The sequence below is a fragment of the Suricata suricatta genome, chromosome 3, assembly GCF_006229205.1.
Source record: "Suricata suricatta isolate VVHF042 chromosome 3, meerkat_22Aug2017_6uvM2_HiC, whole genome shotgun sequence".
NCBI classification, from domain to species: domain Eukaryota; kingdom Metazoa; phylum Chordata; class Mammalia; order Carnivora; family Herpestidae; genus Suricata; species Suricata suricatta.
The window spans coordinates 132,450,820-132,461,451 of record NC_043702.1 but is presented as its reverse complement, the minus strand read 5'-3'; the positions used below and the strand labels follow the sequence as shown (position 1 = coordinate 132,461,451).

The window sequence follows — 10,632 nt, the reverse complement described above, 5'->3', positions numbered from 1 at the left end:
AGGGTGTCATGCTGAGTGAAGTAAGCCAGGCAGAGAAGGACAGAAACCATATGTTTGCACTCATAGGTCTAGCAGGAAAACAAGAGAGACCTAATGGAGAACCAGGGGGAACGGAGGAGGGAGAGAGAGTTGGGGAGAGAGAGGGATGCAGAACTTGAGAGACAATTGAAAGCTGAGAATGAACTGAGGGTTGGGGGGGAGGGGGGAGGGGGGAAGACAGGTGGTGGTGATGGTGGAGGGCACTTGAGGGGAAGAGCACTGGGTGTTGTATGGAAAACAATTTAACAATAAAATATTATGGAAAAAAAAAAAAAGAAATCTCTGCGCATTTGCCAGAATCAGCTCCTCATCCATTCAAATTTTGTTGTGAGATTTGCAGCAATTAAGTTCCCTCTTCAAGCTCCACTTTTAATTCTCATGTTCTTGCTGTTTCCATCACATTTTCTTGAACTCTTCAAAGTCATCTCGTTAGGGTTGTAATCAGCTTCTTACAAACTCCTGTTAATGTTGATATTTTGGCCTTTTACATGAATCTTGAATGCTCTTAATGGCATCTAGGATGGGGAATTCTTCCCAGAAGGTTTTCAGTTGACTTTGCTCAGATCCATTAGAGGAGTCACTTCAGCTATAGTGTTATGAAATATATTTTTTAAATAAGTCTTGAAAAAATCTTAATTGCTCTTTGATCCAGTGGCTACAGAACAGATGTTGTGTTAGCAGGCATGAAAATAGCATTAATCTTGTTGTCCATCTCTATCAGAGTTCTTTGGTGACCAGGCGTATTGTCAGTGGCAGTAATATTTTGAAAGGAATCTTTCTTTCTGAGCAGTAGGTCTCAACAGTGGGTTTAAAATATTCAGTAGGGACCACTGTGTGGCTCAGTTGGTTAAGTGTGTGACCCTTACTTTCAGCTCAGGTCATGATCTCATTGTTCATGAGATCATGTCTGTGCTGACAACGTGGAGCCTGCTTGGGATATTCATTCTTTCTTTCTTTGTCTCTCTCTCTCTCTCTCTCTCTCTCTCTCTCTCTCTCTCTCAAAAACAAACAAACAAAAAAAACCAACCTAATTGAATGTTTGTTCAGTAAATCATGTTGTAAATAGATATGTTCACCATCCAGGCTTTGTGGTTCCATTTATAGAGCACACAGGCCGAGTAGATTTGGCATAGTTCTTAGGGGCCTTAGGACTTTTGGAATGGTCAATGAGCATTGGCTTCAACTTCAAGTCACCAGCTGCATTAGCCCCTAACAAGAGTCAGCCTGTCCTTTGAAGTTTTGACACCTGGCATTGACTTCTCCTCTGGAGCTATGAAAGTCCTAGATGGGATCTTCTTCCGATATAAGGCTCTTTTGTCTACATATAAAGTCTTGCTTAGTGTATTCATTCATCTTCACGAATTATCTTAGCTAGATCTTCTGGATAACTTGCTGCAGCTTCTGTATCAGGACCTGCTGCTTCGCCTCTCACTTTTATGTTATGGAGATGGCTTCTTTCCTCAAACCTCATTAAGCAGACTCATTAACCAAAAGTTTTCAACTTTTCTTCTGTAGCTTCCTCACCTCTCAGCCTGCATAGAATTGAAGGGAGTTAGGGCCTTGCTCAGGATTAGGCTTTGGCATAAGGGAAGGTTGTGGCCAGTTTGATATATATAGACCACTCAGACTTTCACAGTAAGCTCTTTTGCTTTATTATTTGTGTGTTTGATGGAGTAGCACTTGTAATTTCCTTCAAGAACTTGTGTGTGTGTGTGTGTGTGTGTGTGTGTGTGTGTGTGTGTATAAGCTTTTGGCCGATCTTGGTTTTCAGCATGCCATCCTCACTCAACTTAAATCATTTCTAGCTTTTGATGTACAGCGAGAGACGTGCAACTCTTCCTTTTCATTTGAACACTTAGATGCCATTGTAAGGTTATTAATTGGCCTAGGTTCAATATTGTCTCAGGGAATAGGAAGGCCAAAGGAGAGAGAGAAAAATGAGGAATGGCCAGTTGATGAAGCAATCAGAACACAACATTTATTACGTTCATTGTCTTATATGGGTATGGTTTGTGGTGCCCCAAAACAATTACAGTAATAATAACATCTAATCACAGATCATCCTAACAAGTATAATAATATTGAAAAAGTTTTGAAATCTTGTTAGAATTACCAAAACGTGACACAGAGACACAAAGTGAACAAAAATGGTGTTGGAAAAATGGTGCCAATAGACTTGTTTGATGCCAGATTGCCACAAGCCTTCTATTTGCAAAAAAACAAACAAAAAAAATCAACGCAGTATCTGTGAAGTACAACAAAGCAAAAGCACAATAAAATGAGGTGTGTCTGTATGCTGATGACTCCCAAATGAATATCTGTAGTCCAGACCTTTCCTGTAAACCCCAGACTCTAACTACCTACCAGTTCATTCTTTTGGATATATAATAATCTTCTCAAGAGTTACCATTGTTATAAAAAAACAATAGCAAGAGCTTATATAATACTATGTGCCAGGCACTGTTGTCCCAAAAGGACTCTTCCTTTCTTCCTATACCTACTTGTATCATCTTCCTTTTGTTAGCAAATGACACATCCCCAGTTCTAGCTGTTTAGGCTGAAAATGGAATCATTTTAAAATTCTTTCTTTTTTTCCCCCCTTCACTCAGCAAATGCTGTTACTGGTCAGAGCCTTGATCACAACCATCTCCACTACTGCCAAATACTCCAGTTCAGTTAGTGCTCAATATAGCAGCCAGGCGGAACCTGTTAAAATCTAGGTTAGATTATTTCACCTCTTTGCTCAACACCTCCAAAGGTTTCTCATGTCTCAGGCCTTCAAGATCAAGTTGGATGCCTCAGTCAGCCATGGCTCAGCCTGACCTGAATGGTCCAAGACAGCCTCTCAAATGTTTGGACCCTCAACTGAGATGGCTGTGATAGGTAGGAAAACGGAGTCTCTTTTTTCCAAGTGGTCTGTCATCCTTAACTTCATAGCATGGTGGTGGTGTTAGCAAAAGGTCAGGCACAAATGCGCAAGTATGTATCAAGCCTGTTTGTATCATAATTGGCAAAATCCAGTGGGCCAAAGTAAAATAAGTCACGTGGCCAGTCCAGAACCCGTGTGTGAAGAGAATCAATAAGGTGCAGATGCCAGGTGGTGTGATTCATTGGGGGCCATTAATATTAATATAACAATCGTCCATAGGCCCTCTATGACCTGTTAATTTATTAAATTATTAATATTTGTTAAATTATTTGATTTTAATATGCCACCCCTTTTTTCAGTCAGATAGGAAAAAGAAGGAACCCAACTAGGTAAAACTGATGTCTGGAGATATGAGTTAATAATGGGTTTTTTTGGGCAGAAAAATCAGACTAGATTTTATATATCTTATATTTTTAATTTCAGAGATCACCAAGAAGTAGACAATACTGTATGTACTATAATAATTTATAGATTCTTTTATTTAATTAAATCAGACAGCATTTTATTGCTAGCTATTTGAGTTAATTAACTTGTCCATTTCACATATTATGTCCCTACTCCACATTGGGAAGTAGTACTTTATTTTTGTTTAACCTTAATTTATATGGTGTTTTACACTACTTACTTTATGTATTATATACACTACATATACATATATAATATACATGTATATTACATTACTAACCTAACATTACTTAACATACTTTGTTTATATATTATATATATATTATATATAAAGGCTGTTTGTTCTTTTTTTCAAATGTAGTTTTTGTTCCATGTCACCTATCAAAGGATATAGTCACATACTTGTTTTCTTCAGATCACCTCTTTGTAGTTTGTCTTGTCATGTTGCCCCTATGTCATTTTTTTCTCTTATTGCCATTTCCAATAAATCTAGTCTGTTATTACATTGATACTCATTTTAGTGCTAGTGTCTAATTATATTTTGGTTTCCATTTTTCTGCCTTTTTTGGAATTCTCATAACCTTCTCTTACCATTAAAAGTGTGTGCAAGCAGTTACTTCATAAAAACATCAAAGAGAATCTTACCTGCTTGCTTATGTATTCAGATGCTGATTTTATTGAAAATTGTTTTTTCCTTTTTTTCTTTTTGCCTAAAAGGCATTTCGTTTTCATTTTTAGTGTATTAAATAGTTTAATATTATCTTGTGTTTTATTTCCAGAAGGTACAGAGTTGTTACACAGAATGTGTTTTTGTTTTTTTTTTTTCTCCAAAGGCATTGGGTTCAGTAGAGTTGAAAACCATTGTTTTGGTATACCTCATCTAATGTCAAAGTTAAGATGAGGGGAAATAGCCTTCCAGCTAATAGCTTAATCTAAATTCAACTCATTTGGGTTGTTGGATTTATCCATGTTCTATTGAGGTTTCAGATTTTGTATTTCTGTAGAAATATGTAGTGTACTGTATGTACTATATAGATCCCAAGGTGTGGAAAACAATTGAATTTCAGTGAGCCAAGTAAATGATCATGGACTTCCCTAATTGACTATATAAAATGGTAGATTTTGTGAATTTAGAAGTATGTTACATTCCTGGTTATCAGCTAAAAAAAATCTTTCAAATTGTTTTCCTGGAAGACTTTTGAGACTACTGTCAGTTTTGAGAAACTTTGAATTTTTAGAGTCTTGGCCTTTTCAAGAGACTATTTTAGCCCAAATTAACATAAATTTATTTGATACACTTTAACTTGGCAGGCATTGTTAGGCACTGGATATACAGAGTTGCACAGAACAGTCTGTAGTTGAAGAAATAATTCATCACAGTGCTGTGGGTGCGGAGATAGAAGTGGGCATTAAGATGTACTGGGGGTGCTTGGTCAAGCCAAAGCCCTCCTATAAAAGCTGCTGAGTCTTAAATAAGAGGGGGGCGGGGGGTTTCACCTGGGTGGCTCAGGCGGTTAAGCATCCAACTTTGGCTCAGGTCATGATACTATGGTTCACGACTTCAAGCCCTCTATGGGGCTCTGTGATAACAGCTCAGAGCCTAGAGTCTGCTTTGGCTTCTCTCTCTCTCTCTCTCTCTCTCTCTCTCTCTCTCTGTGTGTGTGTGTGTGTGTGTGTGTGTGTGTGTCTGTCTCTCTCTCTCTCTCTCTGAAATAAATTAAAACATTTTAAAAATTACAAAAAACCAGGGGTTAACCAGACAAGGAAGGAAGGAAGGAGGGCATTCCAGGTTGAGTGAAAGAACATGAATAAAGATACTGAGGAGCTCAATAGCTATGAACTAAAAGTAATCTAGTTTTATTAGGTTATAAAGTATAAAATGGAGAGCCATGGGACCTCACATGCTGTGCTAAAGAAGCTTGGGTTTTATCATGTGATATTTTCTTAGGTTTTCCCACTAAGTACAACTAAAGTCACCAGAGATTGAACACATGCTTTGGACGTAAGGAGACAAAGTCCCATAGACCTCCTCGCATGTTTGCAATTTCTCTTAGGCCTGGTGTTTTATTATTAAAATATTATTAGTAACTTTGTCTTCTATTCTAGAGTTGATTAGTTTGTGAGTTCTTAGCTTCAAATTCCTAATTTATAGAATGAGAATATTAATAATATTTCTATCTTAGGATTGTTGGGAGGACTAATAATAACTATAATGATAATAATGATAGTAATAGCTAATATTTTTTGGTGCTTACCAAGTAACAGGCCTAAGGGCTTTATTTCTGTTACCTTATTTAATCCTCAAAACATTTCAATGAGGTAGGTACATTTATTATCTCCTTCATACTTCTAACAAAACTGGGGCATAGAGAAGTGAATTTCCTAAGGTTACGCAGCTAGTTAGTGGCAGAGCTTGCTTTGAACACAGTTGTGAATACAAGACACTTAACTATTCCATTATACTCCCATTCTTTGAGATCTTGCATATGGAACATTGAGCACAGAATTTGCCACATAATTATAGTAAATGTAGGCAATTATAGCCAGTAGTCAGTAATATTAACTTACTTTGTTCAAATCTTTGAGTTAAATTGATGTTCTTAAGGAATTTTGCTGTGTTTTTCCTGTGCCTGGACTTACTCCCAGCATGCAGGTAAATGCACTGTGACAAGCACACCTATGCTTTTAACCACTACCGCTTATTGCCTCCTCCTTCCTTGCGGGTCTGTCTCCACATTAAATTTTAAATCCATGGCAGGGACCGTATCTGTTTTGTTCATCATTGTATACCCAGTCCTTCACGCTATATTTTAGCGCATAAACATGACGAAATCTTGTTCAGTGAGTGAATAAAGATCCAAAAACCTGCCATTTTTAGCCGATTTTAAAATTTAAACATCATTCATACCACCTGTAATTGTGGTATAATTGCTTTACATGTTTTTCCTTTGTTAAGCAGTCTGGTTTGGACCAACCGTCTGCCTCTGTGTTCTATAGGGCGCCCTCACCTTGGAACTACAAAAACCCTGCTGGGTAACTGGTATTTGTTTGTCCTAATAGAGATCGCTCAGGTTTCAGAGAGAGGGGGAGATTAGATAACATTTAGATCTAAAACTAAAATGTTAGATATATACAAAACAATTGAAAAATGTGTATTCTAAGAAACAATACAGAAAGAAAAAAGCTATGGTATTTTACATTTGCCTTTACATTAAATCATTTCAAATAAAGAGAAAATAATTATTTTTCAAAGGAGTTCTCTGTTATTGTGGGTTAACTCATATTTTCCTCCTCTCCTCTGTCTAGAATGTCTTAAACCATTCTACCTTATGAGAAATTGGATGTTCTTGCAGATAGTCATTGTGGGAGAAAACGTTTCATTTAAGTCCCAGATGAGGACCGGAAACTTGAAATCAGAGGAGCATCTGAAATCAAGTAATATTAGGTAGGATAAAAATTAAAAGGGATTTCTTCATGTCTGTATTCCTTTTAGAGATGTATGTTAAAGTATGCATATTCTATGAGCACTAATAAAAAAGAGACTTTGTGAAACATTTGATATTGGCCAGAATGTGGGTGGGGAGTGCTAATTTTTTTTTTTTTTTAACTTATGTGGCTTCACAAGAGCTTTGGCATATGTTTACTTTGTCATGAGCACTTATATCTTGTAGTTGAAGGAAATTTTAAAACATTTACTGACGTAAATATAAGCATTTTTATGTTTATATATGTGGTCTCTGAATATTTATGATGAGTGTGGGGACATGCGATCCATCCATGGATTATCCTTTGGTATGAAACTTCTTGTGTTTTGGATTACATATATAGCACTTCATTTGCGTGCAGGAAGCATCAGCTCTTTTTAGTTCTCTGTGTCTGCAGTCCAGCCTCCCAGTTGCATTTAGAAATAGGTAAAAGATTGCATGCAAGGGTAGACCTCTAACCGCATGATGAGTTAGAAACTGTTGTCACAGCAACTTGTAATGACAGTTATAATGACAGAATGTGTGAAGGTATCTCAACTCAGAAATGGGGCTTTTAAAGGAGAAGTGATAGTTGTCTCTAAAATTTGATACCATGACAGTGACACCTATAGCCAGGCCATTCCAGAAGAGCTGCTGGAACCAGACTAGAGGTGGAAACTAAGCTCTGCCACTTCCTACTTATGTCACTTTCAGCAAGTTATTTAACTCCTCTGTGTCCTTGTTTCCTTTTTAGCAAAATGAGGATAATCTTACTACTTAACCTGATAGATTTGTTTTGTGAATTAAAGATTTAATAATATATGAAAGCATGTAAACAGGACCTAGCAAAAACTAAATGAACAAGCTCTATTATCATTAGGCTTTTAGTTAATTTTTAACAGATGAGTTTAGAGTCTACAATCAATTATGACATTACTGTATTTTATAGGTTGCTTGATGTGTTATCAGGTCTAGTATTTAAAATGTATTTAAGTTATGTAATCAAAACTAATGTTTGGAGAGAAGCAAAAAGGAAAATAAAAAAATATTTTGCAACTTTAATGTTTCATTTTCTGTACATACTAAGAATGTGGTCCTCATGACATGTAAAGTTTCTCTTTTGTCATTTAGCATTATATGGTAGTAGATGACAGAAGTTTTGACCGCCATCTTGGAATGTCACCTTCTTCAACCCCGTGTGCTGCTTGAGGAAGGATCCTATGTCAGAAACCAGTTTAGCAAAACGAATTTGCTCATTGAAGTAGTGGTGTTATAATCAGAGCATAGTCCTCCCTCTTAGAGTTTTCACTTAGGTTATTTTATGTAACTTACTGGTTGTCTTATTTATTTCTCATTTCTGAAAGGGAGTTTGTTTCCCTGTTTTACAGATGAGGAAATTGAAGTTTCTTGGAGAGAATCTCCAGACCTAAGTCCTTTTTATTCTGTGTCATTTTCTGTTGCATAAAATTGTTTCCGATATTATGCACATTTTACCATTCATTTAACAAAAATTTAGTGAACAGCTACTGTATACCAGGCATTATTCTAGTTATTAGGGATACAGCTCTGAATGCTGTCGTCTTCCTCACTCCTACTGGCTCTTTCTCTAGTTGAATTATAGGCATACATCTTTATCCCTGTACTCAACTATAGTATATTGAAATCATCTGTATATGTCTTTGTGACTTCCACTTTATATTGCGTTCCTTAGAAGTAGCACCTGCCGTCATTAAGGCTAGCATGTGTATTATTATTTTGGCTATTTAGAGTAAAAATATTTACCTGTTTTAATTTGCATTTTCATATTAATTTTTTCATTGTGTCTAATCCATACATGTCTCATTACTTTTTCTCAATTCTTTTCTTTGCCTTTGGTAAGCCTCCCTTTCCTACTCATTGTGTAATTGTCCTAATGATTCACCATTCTCCTTAGTTTATCTCCCACTTAGTTTAGACACTGGTCTCATCTCCTACTTTATCTCTGAAAGTGATGCCATGTGTGTAGCTGTGAATTCTCTTGACCTCTCCTCTCCCTACACTACCAGATTCTTCTGGCACATTTCTATCTAACCTCACCTCCCTCCAGTTTCATCCTGCTGCTTTTTCAAAGCCAGTCTGGCCTACTGTCCTATTATTCACATTATCATTACCTTCCATCTCTTTCAGAATTATCCTCTATTAGTTTTGTTCTCTCTTTAAGTCTTCAACCTATTCCATTCTCCTAGCTTCATTTCTTCATTTTAAACATGTTTTAAGGCCCTACCATTATAAAAAAGAAACTTCTCTTCACCGTGGCCCTCTTCCCTTTTTCTTCACTGCCTAGCATTTTAAGAATTGACCTAAACTACATCTTCTTAATTGTTTCTCAGCCCCCTGCAATTTGACATTGTCTGTTCCCTGACAGGGTTATTATTGACTCTTATTTCACTAAATTCAACCCAGTTTCTAGTCCTTACAGTAATCTGCCCCTTGAAAATGAGTATAAGTCTTTCTCTCTGTGACTTCACTTAGCAGAATAACTTCAAGGTCTATCCATATTGTCTCAGATGGCAAGATCTCATCCTTTTTGTGGCTGCCTGGTATCCATTGTGTATACATGCTCCATCTTCTTTATCCATTCATTTGTCAATGGACACTTGGGTTGCTTCCATATCTTGGCTATTGTAAATAATGATTCAATAAACATAAAGATACATACATCTTTTCAGATTAGTGTTTTAATTTTCTATGGGTAAATACCCCGTAGGCATTATTGGATTGTATGGTATTTCTATTTTTAATTTTTTGAGGAACCATATGATTTCACTTATGTGTAGAATCCATAAAAACAGAACAAGTGAATAAACAAACAAAAAGCAGAATCAGACCTGTAAATACAGGAAACAAACTGATGGTTGCCTGAAGGGGATGGTGAGAACAGGCAAGATAAATGGGTGAAGGGGAGGAGCTACAGGCTTCCAGTTATGGAAAGAATAAGTCACAGGAATAAAAGGTATAGCATAGGGAATATGGTCAGTGGTTTTGTAATAACTCCGTATAGTGACAGATGGTAGCTACACGCATGCTGAGTATAGTGTAACAATTAGAGGTGTTGAAACACTGTGTTGTACAACCTGAAACTAATGTAACGTTGTGTGTCAACTATACTCAAAAAAGAATGAAGATTGAGAGCTAGTTTCTCCCTTCTGCCATTCTGGGCAATTACATTTTTCTTCTAGTTTTTACTACCATCAATGTGCTGGTCACTCCAGCAGTATATCCCTAGTCTTAATGGCTCCTCTGTGCCTGGCACGTAATCTGTAAGTTCCTGCTTATACCTCTTCCTTTCTCAGATACCCAGCTGTCCAAGCTAACCATCTGGGCATGATTTGGACTGTTTTCTCAGCTCTGTCTTTCCTTCTACTGATTTTACTAACAGGTATTTCTTGAATCTAGGTTTTTCTGTCCCTTCTGTATTGTCACTTTCTCCTTTCCCTTCTTGCCCTTTTTAAAGCCTTCTTTCATGCACGTGGCTGTAATCTTGTAAAAAGGCAATTCTGACAATGCCATGCTCCTGCCTAAAACTCAGCATTGGTCGCATGTTATTTATACAGCAGAGTCCGAGCTCGTTAGCATGTCATGCCAGGTCTCACAGTCTGCTGTCTGCCTTGGTTCACCAGCTTATCTCCTGTGTCTGCTTGTACTTTGTTTCCGTCCCACACCTTCACTGACTCAGCTTAGCTTTTTTGTGCTATTTTCTCTGCATGGAAGAACTTCTTATCCTTTGATATTTCGAAAGAGGATTGGCCCTTAATA

General features: G+C 37.0%; 1 protein-coding gene across 6 annotated transcripts in view; it reads left to right on the top strand.

The window, feature by feature from the left end:
* SMG7 (SMG7 nonsense mediated mRNA decay factor) overlaps positions 1–10,632 on the top strand; it is a 90,430-nt gene that overhangs the window by 30,257 nt on the left and 49,541 nt on the right. For 5 of the 6 annotated variants that reach the window (XM_029935221.1, XM_029935223.1, XM_029935225.1 and 2 more), the window contains exon 2: positions 6,680–6,818. The exons of the other annotated variant lie outside the window; for it this stretch is intronic. In XM_029935221.1, the coding sequence (XP_029791081.1) occupies positions 6,703–6,818 (116 nt within the window). In that variant the 5' untranslated portion in view covers positions 6,680–6,702. The remainder of the gene's footprint in view (positions 1–6,679; positions 6,819–10,632) is intronic. 6 annotated transcript variants of the gene reach the window in all.